At 41.0% G+C, this 18,709-nt stretch overlaps 1 protein-coding gene across 2 annotated transcripts in view; it reads left to right on the top strand.

Annotated features, from left to right (window-relative positions):
- calcrl2 (calcitonin receptor-like 2) overlaps nucleotides 1-18,709 on the top strand; it is a 30,948-nt gene that overhangs the window by 2,247 nt on the left and 9,992 nt on the right. For both annotated transcript variants that reach the window (XM_031868794.1, XM_031868793.1), the window contains exons 2-10: nucleotides 11,267-11,324; nucleotides 11,636-11,807; nucleotides 13,732-13,839; nucleotides 14,126-14,238; nucleotides 15,231-15,322; nucleotides 15,693-15,822; nucleotides 16,013-16,166; nucleotides 17,899-17,959; nucleotides 18,338-18,404. In XM_031868794.1, the coding sequence (XP_031724654.1) occupies nucleotides 11,267-11,324; nucleotides 11,636-11,807; nucleotides 13,732-13,839; nucleotides 14,126-14,238; nucleotides 15,231-15,322; nucleotides 15,693-15,822; nucleotides 16,013-16,166; nucleotides 17,899-17,959; nucleotides 18,338-18,404 (955 nt within the window). The remainder of the gene's footprint in view (nucleotides 1-11,266; nucleotides 11,325-11,635; nucleotides 11,808-13,731; nucleotides 13,840-14,125; nucleotides 14,239-15,230; nucleotides 15,323-15,692; nucleotides 15,823-16,012; nucleotides 16,167-17,898; nucleotides 17,960-18,337; nucleotides 18,405-18,709) is intronic.

Genomic DNA, 18,709 nt, shown 5'->3' with positions numbered 1-18,709 from the left:
GAGACTAAGTGACGGAGCAAGACGGGGTTTAGGTAATTATTTTGGGAAAGACCTCTGTGCGATGAAATTTTGTATCTTGGTCTCTCTCACCAGTCTCTCTCAGCTGTCTGGTGGGAGAGCTTTTGCTCTTGCTCGGATGGAGGACTTGAGGGGATGTCGCTGTGATCGTATCGTGGTTCGACCATCGTGTCGAGGGAGCAATGCCTATATTCTCCGTTCTGTGCGGGCCCCTGCTGCTTTTGTAGCCCCCGGGGACAACAAATACACAAAGACACGGCCTGGCATAGCTCCCAAGCTGGAGGAGCTATATTTGGGTCCAGCTATGGGAAAACCACCAAGTCCGTAATCACTCAGACACGGACAGCTTGGTTTTATGTTGTAAATCCGGGTGCTTGCTGGTGTGCTGGCTCTCGAGGGGTGATTCAGGACCAGGCAGGGTGAAGAGCACCACCTTCCACTGAAAGCACTGGACTTTAACAGATGGGGTTAAAAAGATGTGCAACAAAACGTTACACTATATGCAGATCAATTCATGTTCCAGATGGATACGCCTCTTTAATCCTCAACCGCCTCCAAAACATTTGATCTTTGAAGTGCCCCGTTAAACCTGTAATTGAACCTCCTTGTCGTCATCACAGGATTTTGTGTGTTAATTCATTTTTAGGTACACTGCATGTCAAAGTAGCTGCCTTTAAAGATGCATTATTTCCTATTTTCAATATATATACAGTATATATATATATATATATATATATATAAAACATTGACTCAGGAATGTGTATGATGTGAAATGTGTTGACCCCTAGTGAGGAACCGACAAAGAATTATTTGCAAACTAAAGGTTCACAGTACTTTTGAACTCATTGCATTTAACATGAATTAATGTCTCTCATTCATCTCATTTCCAGCTAGTTTCAGTCTTTACATAACATAATATAATACTGTGGTAGACTGGTGTACAGGAGTGATAAAAGGATGAAACTGCAGCAAGTGACAGGTAGGACGTTTTTACAAACTATCGTCATCGGTGGAAATGAGCTCCGATCGTGAAGCGCTGTCGGAGCGTGATCATGTGACGTCGCTTGAATCCAGCTGCAAGATAAGGGCTGTTGGTCAGACTTAGAAAAGTTTGAGATGTCAACTTGTGAATTTCCAGTTTGTTGACATTTTATAGACCAAATGCTTAGTTGATTGATTGAGGACTCAAGAAAAGTGCACCCCCACAGCTAACTAGCTCTCCTACATGAATAGATACACTCCGTTGTAGTCAGCACTCGGTTCAGTTTGTGATTTGCTGAGCAATAGTTATAAATAGGCTAAATACATACGATAGTGTTAGGCTTTCGAATCAAGAGAAGAACAATCAGTCGGTAAACAAGAGTCTAAACTGAAGCAGGGCTTGAGCACTTGCGGCTCTTAACGGCCAGTTGATGAGTAGTGAGGTCAGCAGTCAGTGACAAAACAGTCAATAAAATATGTTGTCAATAAAACGATATAGTGTGAATCACCGCAACCACAAGAGGTCCTTGAGCATACAGTAAGAAATGAGCACGACAGATATCAGGCTGATGGACCCATCAGTATGAGAGATTAGCATGGACAGACAGACACAGAGACACACAAACGCAGAGCCAAATACATAATCTCCTGGCGGATATAACAATCGATTATGAAAATAATCATAAATTGTAGCCCTACTTCAGATAACTCTGTAACAGTAAATGTCCTCACGTTTCGATTGTCTAACAGAGACTTTGTGTGTTCATACTAAAAGGCTTTGTCATCTCACTACGAAAGTCCCTTTGTGTTCGTGTAACAATGGCTTATTTTTAACCTGTCGGGCTGTTTAGACATGCAGAGAGGGGAGAGAAGGGAGGAAGTGGTTGCAGGACGACAAAGGAAGATCCTCCTCAACCTTCATCCTTCCTCCACCTCCCCTGGCATACATACATACATTCATACATGCACACAAGGCTTGGGGTTTGTTGCTCTCTGGATCCCTGCTGGAATAAAAAAATAAATAGCAATAATGTGTGATGCGCACCAACAGACACACACATTTGTTCTCCCCAGATATCTACTAGAGTAATTCACTGACAGTTCGACAGCAGCTTGTTAGAGGGAACTTGAGAAAGCTGAAGAGGGAATTCAGCCCTGAATTCATCATCCCTGAATCTGAACTAAATCCGTCTCACTGAGCAGATGAGGAGATGCAGCTTAAATGAGCTGCTGATTGTGTTTTTGAACACAGAGATGGAAGTGAACTGAAATAGCTGTTATGCATGGTGTCAGATTAAACCACCTTTTGGAGCATCCCTAAGTGAGATTAATTCATAGTGGCGGAAACTAATTAGGCACATGTACCCTACTGAACATCAATGAACAGTTCCTCCAAAATCAAAAATACATGTTTCCTCTTACCTGTAGTGCTATTTATCAGTCTAGATTGTTTTCGGTGGGAGTTGCAGAGTGTTAGAGATATCGTTAGAGATGTCTGCCTTCTCTCCTGTGTTAAAAAAAACATCTGATACCTTTATGAAATGAAGTTACGATGAATCAATGTCTAGTCGGGGCCCCCTGTCATAATGAGAGTTGTTAGCAGTTACATCAAAGAATGTTTGTCCCTCTAAACCTCTCAGACGGTCTATAGAACAGTTTGAGGCCCAAAGAGGTAGAATTATTCAATAGTTCACAAAAAAGCAAAGATTCACACCAAAGCCCACAAAAATGATTCCACAACTTTGTAACAGAACTCTGTTTTTACTTCTTTGCCACCTCATTAATCATCTTACAACCCTTCAGATTTATCTTGTGATCCTTTTCAGGGGCCTGACCCCTGTGTTGGGAACCACCAGACTAAACTATCTGTATATAGAGTAAATAAACTATAGTGTCATATAGAAGAATATATGTAACAGTGGGACCATTCTTTTTTAGCAGAACCAGAATGTATACTTTTGATACTTTAAGAACATTTTGCTGATAATAATTCAATACTTTGAATTCAGGTCTTGTTATGGAGAAGGCCTGTTTTTGCATTCTTGTAGGCTATTGGTACTGATAGTATACATTGTAGTTTGAAGAGTTTGGTGGATGGAACACACGATATACAGAAAATTCATTAATTCTAATAATTGATCGTCAATTTTAGATGTTGGCAATTCTGTTGTGTTTTCAATTTCTATAATTCTGGTTCTATCTTCCCAAATGTAAATATGTGCTGGTTTTATTTAAAGAAATCCCCTTGGAATTAATACCAGCAATTAACAATTAAAATAATTGTCAATTGCAGCCCTAGTTTGTGGTTTGGGTTCTGCAGCGGGTTTAGACCATTGTTTCTCATTCTTGGTGAGCTCTGGAGTGGTTGGCTGTGTATTTTGCTCCCTTTGGTTCTCCCTGGTGTTGTCTTTCTGGTATTTTATCACATCTCTGCCAAACACACTCCCATCTGCAGCACAACGCTCAATTGTTCCTTTTAATTTGGACTTGTTTTTGTTTCCTTAAATAGTACGTAATTTGATAATGAAATGTTCTTTTCTCCTTTGTCGTTGACAGCAGCAGAACAATTCCAGTCAGCTATTTGCTCTCAAGGCTCCTAAGTTATGTTTCATGGAAGTTTCTAGTCCAGGCTTTTGTTCTGTGCTCCCCTAAGCATATGTTACATCCGTGTGTCTGTATTTTCTCAAATTTACTTCGATACCTCGCCAAAAGCAACTGCATCCAATTACAGCACTTTTGAGGGAAATGTGCATGTCCCTGGAGCTGATATTGAAGTCCCTCTTCCCATAAAAAACATTACCTCTGGCAAAAATGACCTCTGGGGTCGGGACAAACGTCACAGCAGCATCCGCGGTCCGTTTTACTGGGTGCAATGGCCAAAGGAGCTAAATCTGGTGTAACAAAACAGCAATGTTTGGATTTCCCATCAGCCCATGATCCCATGAGAGAGGAATGACTCTCACAGTGAGGTTTGAGGATGTGGAGTGACATAAATGTACACTGAGAGTCCTCATGGTTTTTTTTCCCATTGTGGTGGATACTAACCAGACATAGAGGCATTAGATATTTTTAGCATCTACAATGGAGTTTGATCAAATATGTTTCAGCAGGTTTTTGTGTCAGCACGTCAGATTTGAAAAGGCAGTCATTTATTCTGTGCAGAAATTCAACATTACACTATAAGAATCCACTGCAGAGGATGCAGAGTTCACTTATGCTTCTAAATGGAAAATTACCATTTGCTGGATGTTTTCCAAAGGGATACTGGGAAATGTAGGATGTCACTGATTGATTTAGAGGGGCGGGAACAGGTTGAGAGAAAGTGGGTCGACAAAAAATGGCAGCAGTTCATCAGTAAGTAACTTAATGTATGAAATATTACAATAGGTAAACATTTGAAGGGGATGAAACAAAACAAAACTTGTTCTTTTAACAAAGCTCAAGAAAGCTTTTTCTAAATGAATGATATTGTCCTCCCACTTTGTTGTCTGTTGCTGGGAGTCTCTGGTCTGTGCCAGACTACGTCCCAGTGAGCCACATCCTAAGAGATAAAAAAAATAGGGTTACACTAATACCGCTGACATTTACTTGTTCTATTATCGTGAGGCATTATATGGACTTTTGGCTGAGGAGAAACACGTTTAATTTCCTCAGTTGAGGTTAGTCTCCCTTGGAATGCTTCTCAATATAAAGATCCTGAGGCTCAGACACATTTCCTCATATAATTGTCTGGTGTCCCTCCTTGATCCAATCAAAACCTCATCTTTACATTCAATAGAAGCTGTTTGAATGTTTGGTCACCTCTGGGTAGCATTTTTGATTCTGTTCAGTGTGCTTCCTGAAACGAATAGGACCGTGTCATCACTGTGATTGTTGTGTGCTTGTTGCCCGGAGCGTGATTTCTGCAGACAAAAGACGCATTCATTTGAAACATCACTCATCCTGAGCGCTCCGGTTGCCAAGAGACACCTCGGTCCTGAGCATTGGTTTCAGCATTGGGCAGCAGCGTTGACAGCAGATTGATGGCATTATATGGTCTGATGTGGATTTCTGAAGGCTGACACTTTTTTATATATATATTTTTATTTTGCTGTATGGCTCCTGATGTGATATTATGAGTTTAAGTTTCCCCATACATGGTGTACTTGTGGCTCAGCAGTGTTTCCGCAGCTGTTACCAGACAAGCATTCCAGTTCGACAATGACTCAGACCATCCAAACATCACACTGGAGGAAGAAATCAAGACTCCTTTAAAGGAATGCGGTGAGATCGGGAGATGAATCTACCAACAGAGACACCAACAGTTATTAGGGATCTACTTTTATATCATCGGCCGTGGTGCTATTTACACAGCAGCAGACACTCCAGCAAGAGGAAATTGTATATTTATTGGGGACTATTTTCAGTCCCAGTTTTAGTGCATTTCTGAGTGGTTACGGCAGCAGGACTCAAGATAAACGACAGGATCCATGTTCATTGTAGGGAAGTAGCATGTCACCCAGTGTAACATGTGCTCCAGTTGTGAGTTTTTAACAGTTTTTGGACAATCATGGAGCTATAGTGCACAGAGGAATAAGCTATGTTAGGCTTTGCATACACAGGCAATACTTGTCAATCAATTCATAGCTGGTTTTGGTTATCATGGGGTTTTATTGATAGTAAGAAAAATATTGAATATCTCTAGACGTATCCTTTAAATTAAACCTGGCTACAAAGACAGAAACAGCATTTGTAAAAGAGAACTCCACCAACATTTTAATAATATTGTTTGACTCACGATGGAGAGTGTAAAAGTTTTTATCTCAACTATTGCATCAGAATCTGACTTCATGCAGCTCGCCACGGAAGGCTTTACACAACTGTTGTCATATCTGCAGTACAAGACCTGTAAACAGACTTTGATGTGTAAAATCAGCATAGCTCCCCTTTAAAGGGTCATTGGGGGATTTTTGCGTTAATGTCCTGAATCACTTTGCAGGATCGAGCTGACCAACAGGAGGTGAAATTAAGTGAAATCCAGAGGGGCTGAGCAGAGTCAGGGACACACACAGACCCAAACGCGAGACAGAGCGACCGAGATAAACGCTGACAGACGACCGTGTAGGAGAGAAAAGACAGAGGAGAAAGGGGCAGGTTGAGAGGAAAGACTGTCCAAGAACAGCAACGAGAAAGAGAGGAGAAAGAACAATAGAGTGGTAGGGTAGATGTGCGCCTGTGTCTGTGTCTGTGTGTGTGCGTGTGTGACCCGAGTTTAAACTCCTCTTTTCCGCATGTCCCCCTATGGGGAAGAATGTGTTGTTTATCCAGACAATGAAAATAAGTTTAGACACAAATCTTTATTTGTTCAAATATGAACCTAGTTCAAACCTTTTGCAAGACATGTTTCCATTTCCCTGTGATTTTTGCATCTCTGCACCTTCCTCAGCTTATATTGTCAGAGTGGTCGTTGTTTTATTACTAAGTATTTCCTCTGTATCTGACCTTTCAGCTTGTATTGTTCCCAGAAAACAAAAAACGAACCAAACTACTTGGCTGCTGTTCACATGATATAATTTGCGCTGTGTTCGTTGGTTCCAATGGCACACAGCGAGTACTGCCAAGGTATTTCAGTGTGTGTGAGTGTGTGTGTGTGTGTGTGTGTGTGTGTGTGTGTGTGTGTCCTTGGATTTACAGTTCACTTAGAAGTCCGGATGGGGAACAATACATCGCCAGAGGCAACTTTGTACATAACAGATAGAAGGGCATTCGTTGTTCAGTTGTTATTGAAGGGTGTTTTAATTCAAAATGAATCTCTGTTTTCGTCACAGTCCGGCTCATGTCCTCTGACTTTTTAAGTTTAGCCTGGACCGTCATGCATCTTCTTATTTTTATTTTTTACTTTCCCGCTTTTATTCTGAAGTTAGCTCCTCTTGTTTTACTTCCTTCCTTTGTTTGTTTTCCCGCCCTTTTGATTGTCTGCCTCGCTCTCATTAGTTTCACCTGTCTCTCCTCAGCCCTGTAGTCACCCGTGCTCCTGCTCACCTTTTCCCACCAGTACTCAGTCCCTATTCATACAGCCTGTCTCCTCCGTTCTTCCTCGGTTTGTCTTCAGTTATGTTTGGAGTTTTGGACCTGTACTTGCCCGTGTACTTGCTTGCTGTTTCCTGTCTGTTTCTGCTGCCTCCTCCTGGCCTTTGTCTGCGTTTGGGTCCATCCCCCGTTGCCTGCTCTCCAACCTTGACAGTTTTGTAGGTGTTCAGCACCAAAGATGGGGGCAGATTTGTAGGAAAATGACATCTCTTACTTTAGGTGTTACTGCATTAGCAAAGGTCTTGATACTTTTTGATATTTCTGCGTGCTGTCACATTTTCAAATTACAAATTCCGAGGTCCGACAGACAACGTATCCTCATACAACGGGTCATATGATATCCTACGGAAAGTGACTCCTTACTTTTTTTTTGCGCTTTCCTACGAAAGCCATCAACGTGTGTCAAATTCTGCTTGCTACATGCAACTGGTATTTTCAAAGTTCCATCTTCACAGGAAACTCAGTTAGGTTTAGGCAACAAAACCACTTGGTTAGGTTTAGGAATAGACGTAGTTTGCTGAAGTACGCAAGTTACGAGACAAAAACATCAACGTTGGCTGAACGATTGCTGTTTGTTGGACCCATTCACCTCCCCTCGAGCCCGTTATGTGTTTTAGCGGTCTTTATACTTCCTCGTTCAAGATTACGTGGATAACATCCGAAAACATTTCGTGGGATATTTACAAATTACAGAGAATACAGGTCTGTCAGCCAGGAAACTGGTGTCTTTGTCCAACTAAAAGTGTTACATTTTTAAATTGCGTAGCCTACGTATGAAGTACGTAGTAAGTAGTTTCTTTCCTTAACCCAACCAAGTAGTCCTTAAACTTAAAATTGTTTACCACGGTGGCAGCGCGTCAGTTTACGCATTATGCACCACCACTGTTGTTAAGCGGCCGAGGTCATTTCCCAATATTACTGTGAAATCACTTTGGATGTGTTGTCTTTTATTAGAAGGAAACAATTTAAAGAGAATGATTTAGGTGCTGGTGTGCATTGTTGTCACTGAGAGTTCAGATGACAGACATTACAAACTGCCCTGTAAGTGGTTTAGGAGGTATAGGTATAGAGCATTGTTTGCTTTGTGTGTGTGAGAGACAGAGAGAAAGCAGGAGACACACAGAGGTGAAATCTGTAATGTCTACTCGTGACACTCCTTGTAATAAAGGTTTTCTCATGCCAAGGGGCATTAAGTAATGTTTCACATCTACCAAGAAGAGTAACAACAACTTGACGGGTCTCTTTATTACTTCTGTCATGTACAGAGTTTATACAACATAAATAAATGGTTACGTGAGACTTGGCGGAGAAGGCTGTGCTCTCGAGGAATCTAAACTAAACACTAAAACTGTTACAGAAATCAGAGATAGCTATGCGGTACAAACACGAACATTAGATCTTAGCAGAGTCAACAATACCAAAACCTTTTTTAGGGTTGGTGCAGGAAGCAGCAGCACCAAGCAGTGTTAAAGGAACAGTTTGGCATTTTGGGAAATACGCTTATTCGCTTTTTCTTTTGCTAGAGAGTTAGATGTGATACCACTCTCATGTCTGACCTTTAAATATGAAGCTTCAGCCAGCAGCTAGTTAGCTTAGCTTTGCACACAAAGACTGGAAATAGGAGGAAACATCTGTTCTGGCTCAGTCCAAAGATAACAAATACGCACCAAACAGCACCTGCTAAGCTAACTTTAAGCTAAGCACATCAGGAGCTACAGCCTCTGGTACAGAAATGAAATACTTCTCAAAAAGCAGTACTTGGCTGGTAATGATATAATTGGCTAATTTATCTAAACTGTTCAAAAAGTATGACAAATAATTATTTGTATATAAGAAGGGGACGTGAGGTGACTCATTGGTTTGTAGACTGTGGTTATTAAGCCGGCATTTTGGGCGTCGCCATATTAGTTTTTGGCCGACACAATCTTAATTTTTTTGCTATCAGAAGTGCCAGGAGAGGGTTGAGCTAAGTACAACCGAACACTGAGTACACACAACATTTTTAGGAAAACCAAGATATTACTATTAACTTCCATGAACTGAAAGGGTAACAGTTGTAAGATGAAAACACAGACAACTCCCAGACCGGACAACGCCGTGATGGTGGCCTGTTAATCACAAGGTAGCCACAACTCAAAGCATAACCTGTTTTATTATCTATTTTATTTTAAATGAGACCATAATTGACGAAATGAACATCATGCTGTATTGAAGAAAACTTGAAACTAGAGATTGGGACCATAAACTCATGTTTACAATGTTTACTGAGGTAATAAATCAAGAGAGAAGTAGAGTCATTTTCCCATAGACTTCTATACAACCAGAGGAGTCGCCCCCTGCCGGCCATTAGAAAGCATGCAATATTAGATTGTGTTTTGTGGAGGGACCTATTTTCTCTGTAATTTGTGCAACATCCTGTTCCTTTTACAGTATCAAAACATGAGTCCGACAGTTACTGAGAGGTTATACATTTAAAATGCTTGAACGCTGAGAACTTACGTACTGCAGATGTTTTAATGATTACCTTTGTGTCTTGGGTTGACTCAAAACAGCTTACTTCTGTACAACCTTTGCACATCACTCCCTCTGGATACGAGTCATTGCACAAAATCACTGAGAATGTAATGAATTCTGCTTTGAATGCTCCTTTGAACATAATTTATTAAGATGCTTCAGTTGAATCTGGGCTATGTCTTTTTTTTTCTTCCCCTCAGACACGCATCTCTTGCGCTATGTAAGCAAGTAGATGGAAAAAAAAAAGGAAAATCCAAATAAAGATTGGATGATTATTTTTGTACTATTCAGAGCACTGGTTCCCGAAACCCTCACACTTCTGACGCAGAGAAGTTTCTCTCTACTTTCTTTCTCCGTCTCTTTCCCGTGCTCTCAACTGTCAAAATGTTTTTGTTACTGTACCCTGAAAGAGGAGCTTTTTGGCATGAATTTCTGTTACTGCTTATAACATTCAAACTGGCGCTTTTTCTCTTGAACCGTTATGTTTCCAATATTCCATTTACATGTCTGTCACTGTTATTGCGCTAAAACATTTTGACCTGCAAGTTTGACAATATCAAACCACTTAAATATTCAAACCCATGAATGATTTTTATTGTGTGACAATTCTCAATGTGCGTCATTTGATACATTTGTCTGTAATTCACTTGATATGTTTGGTATCTTTAAATAGATTTTACGGTTCTCTTTAAAAACTAAACTTCTGCTCTTAAAAAACTATGAAGATTTTTGTTTGGCTTGAATATTGAACATGTCATCTGCATAGCAGAAATATGATATCATGGGGGAAAGAAATGCACGGGGATGACAGTAGTTCACGTATTTACAAATTCACCTTTTCAGAGTAGTGCTCGAGAGAAGGCCGGGTTTTAATAAGCGTGACGCTGATTGGCTCCTTTGTCTTCAACACCAAAGGCGGCACATGCGGCACAATTCTGCACTCCAGCATTTTATTGCATTTACAACTAAATGAAAGGACACAGCTGAAGTTATTATGTGGTGTCATGCTGGCCTTGAGGTGTAGTTTCCTCCCTCGTAGATAGATAAAGCCCATCATGTTTCCTCACCAAAGAGACACTTTATGTATCATGTGTTGTTTTTCAGAGACTGCCTCTGTCACCTCTCTCTCTTATGACTTCTTATGCCTAGTACTCATCTCACCCTTGTTTGGCTCATTAGAGAGGACACGCTAAGGGGAACTTGCTGCCCTTTTCACCTCGAAATAATAACAAACACACATCTGTTTTCTCTGACCCTGAGTGGCGAGCATGAACTTCCTGTCTTGATAGATGAGAAAAGACACACATCGTGAACGAACATACATACGCACACTTGTGAGACCACAAGCTCACACAAACCATTTGAATTTAAATCACAACAGGCCTTTTGTTTTGTTTTTCATTTCAGGGACTCTCAGTCAAAAAAGCTACAATTAGGTTTACGGAGTTTTGTGTAATTATAATACATACCCTAAACTAAGATTAAGACTCAGCATGTTTTTACTGTTGTTGTGTTAGCATACTGACATTAGCACTTAGCTCAAAGCTCAGCTGTGCAGAAGTTGTACCTTGTTTGTGTTATGCTGCATATACTTGAAGAACCACAGTTCTGGAACAGATAGCGGCTTCTGGTGTGAAAAAATGTCTAATAATTGCCTTGTCCTTGTTCTCGTTTCATCTTTTAGAAACATGTGGAAGACTCTGACACTCTCACTGATAGTTGCACTGGCGTTGTGCACAGAGGTGAGTGCAATCATGTGTGCGTGTCTGCGTACATGTAGATGCTTTTGACACAATAAATGTGTACACCATGCGGGTTTTTACACACAGTATCATTTCTTTCCTGTACCTTCCCACCAGTACGTTACATTTTAGCCAGGCATTTTCACCCAATATATCTAAGTGTTTATCGGTTACATGTGCTCCTAAAAACCCACTTGCTCTGTTCCTCAGTCAACCTTTTTCTTTCTTTTCATTTTCCCATCACAACTTACAATAACTTGCAATAATCACATTACGTCAGGAGGAAAAGATGACTTTTTTTTTTTACCCAGGTGTCCCAGTGTGAGGATGTGGGGTCCATGGCGACTCTGGAGAAGGCGGTTGACGAGCAGCAGGAGAACTTCAGCAACATATCCGGACTAACAAAGTCCCGACCTGAGATCCTGGCCGCTCAGTTCCAGTGCTACCTGAAGATCATCCACGATCCACCGCGTACAGACGAAGGTGAGAAGACTGCCTCAATGTTCTTCAACAGCTGTCCTGGTATCACATTTTATTTCTGCCGAATGGCAGGTAATTGTTAATGACAACATTTTGCACCTGATTTGCTGAAGCACTTTTAATGAAATCACTCTCTCTGCAAATTGAATCACTTATATCAGTACAAGTGAAGTATATCAGTAAAACATTTAAAGACGATATATTTTAAAACTACTCCGTTTTCATTGTGCTTAGATTGCCTTGCCATTAATCCCATGGGTTCCAGACTAAAATATCTCAATAACTATAGGATGGATTGCCTTTTTAATTTTAGACAGACATTCATGGTCCCCAGAGGATGAATCCTACTGACTTTGGTGATCACCTGACTTTAATTCTATTGGTGGATTGCCATGAAATGTGGTACAGCGATGTCCCCCTCAAGAGCCACGGGGCGGCCGTGGCTCATTTAGTAGAGAGGGTTGTCCGGCAAGGTCGGCGGTTCTACGAGTCCTGTGCCGAAGTGTCCCTGAGCAAGACACTAAACCCCTAAACGCTCCCCGGGCGCTTCTCAGCAGCCCACTGCTCCCAATGAGCTAGGGATGGGTTAAATGCAGAAGTTACATTTCATATATATGTACCTAATGTACATGAAGCCAATTCAATTTCAATTTCAAAATTTCAGTTTCAATTTCAAGATGAATTGTAATTGCTTCATTTCAAAATACGTTCACACACATTTATTTAAAATAGTACCTTCGGTACATTTACTAACAAAGAGGAGATTTAGATAAATGCATTACTGGCTGTCCTACCTATTAGTAGTTTAGAATGTGTACACACACTAAGATAGAGAGAGAGAAGAGAGAGAGGAAGTGAGTCTGAAAGAAAGGAAACTTGCCCTTTGTTTCTTTCCCAGCGCCTGTTGCTCCCGCTCAGTACTTCACTGCCTTTGAAATGCTATTTTGTGATCCCTTTCCCAGCATGCCACAGTACAACCTGGTACCGTCAGGTTTCCGTCGATTGTTGGCCAGCTTTGTGCGGGCGAGCTGACAGCACAGACTCATTACACAGCTGTTGTAGTTAATATGTTAAGTGGTAATTATTTCTGAAATACTGTAGTTAAATCTTTGGTACTTTAGCATTCTTAAAGGTTTACTAAGACAAGCTGAAATTCAGTCTGGATGAATATGTTTGAGTCCTTGTTTATAATAAAAGAGCAGAGAAAAAGTTGAATAGTAAAAAGAATATGAATGTGGGATGGTCAAAAACAGCGAATGTTCTTCCAATGTTCTTACTGTACAGTTTCAATGTGGATCTTTATATCTATTACCGTTAACTTACTGTTTTACAAGGCTGTCCTATACAGAGCATCCTGTTCTTTGGCCTGGTTCGTTAACAGGCACAACCCAGACCCTGATAGGTTGCAGCGCGTGATCAGATGTCAGCTGCTCAGTAGCGTAACGTTAAAGTTGATGTAGCCTCTATGTTAGTGTGTGCGCGTGTGTGTGTGTGTATGTCAGCATATGCTAGAGCGTGGATGTTTGGAAAGGCTCTCCCTGTGGGATGGAAGTGGGGTTACTGCATATTGTATATTTGTACAGTATTTATATCTGTTTTTCATGACTGTTTTGTGTACTTTTTATAACATACAACGTATAATGCAATTTATGGGATCGGCATTTAGCGGCAGGGATGGAGACACTGTTCAATAAACACAGTATTTGGAGCTAAGGCGGTCTTTTGGAAACATTAGGTGCCTCACTTGTGCATACATCACTTTGAAACTAGAAGTGGGAGAAGGTTACACAGCGCTCTCTCTCATCTCAATGTTATCCAGCATGCGGTGTTGTATTTAGGACTCATTTGAAAAGCTAATGCATACACATGCATGCTTAATGTCTGCTGTCCGTAAGCTCTGCCAGTTCGAATGTCATGTCCTCTGCAGGTCATTTCTGTAACCGTACGTGGGACGGCTGGCTGTGCTGGGGGGACACAGCTCCAGGGACTGTCATGCAGATGTGTCCGGAATATTTTTTCGACTTTGACGCTGCTGGTGAGGCGTTAAGGCACACGCATGTATGCAAGCACAGCTGTTCATTTTGTGTGTCTTATATGATATACTTTTACTTTCCGAGGTTTGCTTTAATTCATGGTCGTCCACTGTGTAAACGTAAAGTGTCTTGACAACTTGTCATGTACATTTTTTGTTTTTTTGCTTTCTGTTTATTTGCAAAAATAATTGACGGTCTCTCATGAAAACGTCAGCTTTTTGTCTGTTTGGCACCTCAATCAAACCATAAACAATGTTACCGTTTGTGTAAATTATAATGTTTCAACAGAGAAGGTGACCAAAGTGTGTAATCCTGGTGGACAGTGGTTCCACCATCCAGAGAGCAACAGAGTCTGGACTAACTACACCCAGTGTCAGGCCTACACTAAAGACAAACTCAAGGTAAAACACCATGTGTATGGGAGGATCAGCAGAGGTTTACCGGTGTCTGGAAAAGTTCTAAACTTTTGACCAAATTAGGTGAATGTCACCAAAAAACCAGGTTTGCAGCCCTCTTTCAAAGTGGACTGATGCACATAACCATGTGCCTTTAAATAATGTGTTCAAGCATATTTATTTGTAACAGGGACAATGCACAAATAACATTTCCCTGCAGGGAGGTAGAATATTAAAATAGTAAGAAAAAGTGAGACATCAAAAAGGAAATTATACATTAAAAGAGTTCAAAATACTAAACTAAAATAAAAGTGCACAAAGACATTCACAATTGTGAATTATCTTAAAGATTAAGCCAAGATTTGAGTGCACAATTGAATTTTCAAAAATGTAACCTATAATATTTAGAGAGTATACAACAGTGGTGATATTGAAAAGCTGTATTTTTTTATCTTGAAGTTTTAGGTGCAGCACAATTTGCTTAATGTTCCTGGACTACTTTGACAACATTGTTTGACTTGCCCTAAAACCCTACAGAGTGCAACATTGCACCTATTTTCTTTTTGCATGGTGTTGTAAATGTAATCTGAACACACTACAGGAAACAACACCAGACGGGTTTATGACAGACATTGACATCTGATAGTCAGAAGTTATTTCCCGCTTGGACAGCTGAGCACAACAGCGTGAACCGAGGGCGAACTGCAGTCTCGACTTTGCTGACTTGTGTGTTCTGAACTGGAGGCAGTTTGACGATCTCCAAACTGTCAAAAATCTCTGTAGGATCAAAGCTCCTCACCTGCCCTGATACGCCATTTCCTCTCCCCACTTCACATCCTTAGAAAACAAACTCAACATCTGACATGCAGAGTTATGTCTCTGTGCTATTGAGAACAAAACAAACTATTTACTATGCTAGTTCACTTATCAAATTTAGAATAAAGCCATTCTTAATAAGTGAATTTATATCACTAATAAACCACTTTTCCTCCCTGCAGTTTGCCATCAGTCTCTACTACATGGCCATGGTGGGTCACGGCCTGTCTATCGTCTCCCTGGTCATCTGTCTGATCATCTTCTCCTACTTCAAGTGAGTCAGGACTTTCCTCGTGTCACGTCTGACTCTCAACACCTCGACAGTCGTCAAATACCTCTCTTGATTTTACTTTTCCTATTTCAGTGTCCAGGTTTGTGTGTGATGGCTTAGAAACCGCTATGAGCTGCTTGTATGTAGACCAATAAAAGGAGACAAAATAGGTGAACTGGTACGTCAATCTAACGAACTGGTTTAGTGTCAATCTAACGAATGTAACGGTGGAGAGAAAGTAAATAATTTAAATTGTGGGGATAGTTTGGCAAGAAAATGCTTATAATAACAGAATTTCAGTCCAACAATGTTTGTAAGAGCCTTTAAAAATCTAAAGGCGAGTACACTTTCTCCGTCTGTGTCTCTCTTTCAGGAGTCTCAGCTGCCAGAGAATCTCCCTCCACAAGAACATGTTTCTCTCCTTCATCTTGAACTCCATCGTTACGATAGTGTGGCTCTCGCTCACTGTGGCCAACACCCAAGCCCTAAACGCCAGCAACCCTGTGAGTCCCCTAATGTCTCTTTCACCATAACACCAATGGATTTCAGTTCGCTTGCCTAATTTCCCCCCATTAAAAAAAATAAAAAATAAAAAGTCCCACTCTTAACTTAACGGCGTGCTCATTAGGCATTCTAGTCCAAAATTTTAGTGCGTCACTCAAAACTGTGGGCTGGCTTTCCTGTCCCTGTCAGGTGAGCTGTAAGGTCCTAGCTGTGCTTAATATGTACACGTCCACCTCCAACTACTTCTGGATGCTGTGTGAGGGCATCTACCTCCACACGCTCATCATCGTGGCCGTCTTTGTCGGGGAACAGCAGCTCTTCTGGTACTACGTCCTGGGATGGGGTGAGTTTCCCCAACTATTTCCTTTTGAGTTTCAGTGCTTCCATCTTCTGGTCGTATGCATATGAAACAACAACTGCACTGTATACATTTACATTGGGGGCGGAGGACCTGGAAGATTCAAGGTCTACAGAGACAGCATTTAAGCATCACACTGCATGAGGATGTGCTGCCAGCAGATTGCAAGACAAATATGAAGGAATTGCATGAATGCAATACATTACAGTTGCAATTTGTGGGCGATTATGGCTATCATTCACTAGCAAGATGCTAATTATGCTACCTCATTGTACCTTAGGAGCAACTTCAACTGAAGAGTTACTGCTACCGACAGTTTCAAGGTTAACAGTACTGTTAACTCCTCCAAATTCAAGTGCCAAAACATGCATTTACTCACCTGAATATAATGAGAGCTTCTGCAATTTGCGGCTCTGAAATTAGTTGTGAATTCTTCTGTTGCACTTAAAAAACATCATATTTACAGCATAATTCAATACCTAAATGTAACCTTGAAGGCTGGATGTGCCTGCGCTTAGATAAGTGGGCTTTTTATTTCAGCTCTCATGCAGGCATCCAGCTCTTATGTGTTAGTAATGGATTATTTTATGTCTCTCAGAGTTTATATCCGTACGGTATAGGGTGCCTGTAACGAGCATGTCCTCCGCGTCACCTTTACTTTGAACTCGCTGTTGTCGGTGCAGGAGCTGAAAGCTTTCTGACTTCAGCTTTCTTTCTAGGGCCAGTGTCATTTAGCGGGAAATGGAATATTAATAAGTATGTTTTCTTTAGTGTATAATCACCTGAAAATAAGATGTGTTGTGTTTCGTTAGCTTAGGATGAGCCGTTTATGTCTACATAGGGAGCATGTTTCTACAGTAGCCCAGAACGGACAAACCAAACACTGGCCTTTGAGAGGGCAATTCACGTTTTTCGTGTTGCTACCGTACTTCTCCTACACACTTGGCACACGGTAAAACTTTCAGTTGGTCACATTCTGCAACTTCACCGCTAGATGCCGCAAAATTCTACTCACATGGCCCTTGGACTTAATATGTATATAGCAACTTGAGTTGAGGAAGTTGCTTGAAGTTGCAAACTTAAAGAAACAGTTAATAAACACTTGGGGAGAAAATGCGTATTTGCCTCTTGCGTTACATGAGAAGACCAGACGTCATTTCTGTGCAACCAATTTGAAGCTACAGCCGGCAGCCGGTTAGTTTCACTTAACACTTAAGAGGTTATAATTTTGCACAAAAAACTTTTGTGTAAAAACAAGAGTGGATAACCTCCTGTGAAACCACAAATTGTTGTATTTAGACTTGGGTTTCTGTATGGACTTAAAAAATGACATGGAACATGTTCATTCGTGCGTTTTACAGGTGCTGTTTTGTTACTTTCTAACACAGCCAGGCTAGCTGTTTTCCCGTGTCTTTATGCTAAGCTAAGCTAACCGTCTCGTGGTTCCAGCTTCATACTGAACAGGCCGATCTTCTCTTCTAACTCCCGGCAAGAAAGTGCGTACGAATATTTCCCAAAATGTCGAACTATTTCTTTGAAGCTGGTCAAAAAAATACCACCAAAATAAAAGCATATGAATAACAATGGTTTTCTTTATACGAAACTAAACTAATAACTTATATTCTATAGGTGTTGATTAAGGTTGTGATGCAGCCGCAGACCTAGAGATTCAGGACGTCGGTCTAATATTTCTGTCCGTGTTTCTCTCTGTCCCAAGGTTTTCCCTTTGTTCCTGCCATCACGTATGCCGTGGCTCGCGGGTTCTTCTATGACGACAAGTAAGATGTAGCACTTTTGTTCTTCTGTTGTCACAGCCGCGAAGCCCAAGTCCAGATCAAGGCCATGAATGTTGCAGTATGCAGTCTACTGTAACCTAACTAAGCTTGGTGTTCTCTCTCTCTCTCTCTCTCTCTCTCTCTCTCTCTCTCTCCTTCCCGTGACCTTCTTCTGCTCCGCTTGAGAGGATTTGTAACATATTGATTTGTCTCATCAAGTGGTATTTGCATGAGCCCTCTTATTTGAGAGTCTACCACTAATGATGAACGATTCAAGCTTTGATTTAGGCCCTCAGGCTTATTTATGTCGGCGTACATATAAAATCTCACTGGATTGGTGTCCGAAATTTCAGTTTGTCTCGCTGTTTGTGTTTGTTTCAGGTGCTGGATCAGCTCTCAAACATACCTGCTTTATATTATTCATGGGCCCATTCAAGCTGCACTACTTGTGAGTAATTAATAAAAGTATACATTTAAATACATCATGTAGGCTGGCTATGAACAGATTTAATCTTGCTCCAACTGCTTTTCAAAAATCTCAAACTCGCAAACACACGCTGGCACAGATGCAAATACAATCGATTCAATTACACTGGCAGCAGTCAGTTTTGTAGTCAAGACCACGTCCTCAACCGAGATCAAGTCATGAACAAGACCAGACCAGTGCCAGTCCCAAAACTGTATGACTCACTGGCAATAAAATGTGGAACTGGCAAACCATAGGAAAGATCCACATTCCCATAAAAAACCTCA

This window comes from Anarrhichthys ocellatus, unplaced genomic scaffold (assembly GCF_004355925.1).
Source record: "Anarrhichthys ocellatus isolate YVR2014 unplaced genomic scaffold, GSC_Weel_1.0 scaffold44, whole genome shotgun sequence".
Taxonomy (NCBI): Eukaryota; Metazoa; Chordata; class Actinopteri; order Perciformes; family Anarhichadidae; genus Anarrhichthys; species Anarrhichthys ocellatus.
This window is presented reverse-complemented; position numbering and strand designations above follow the sequence as displayed.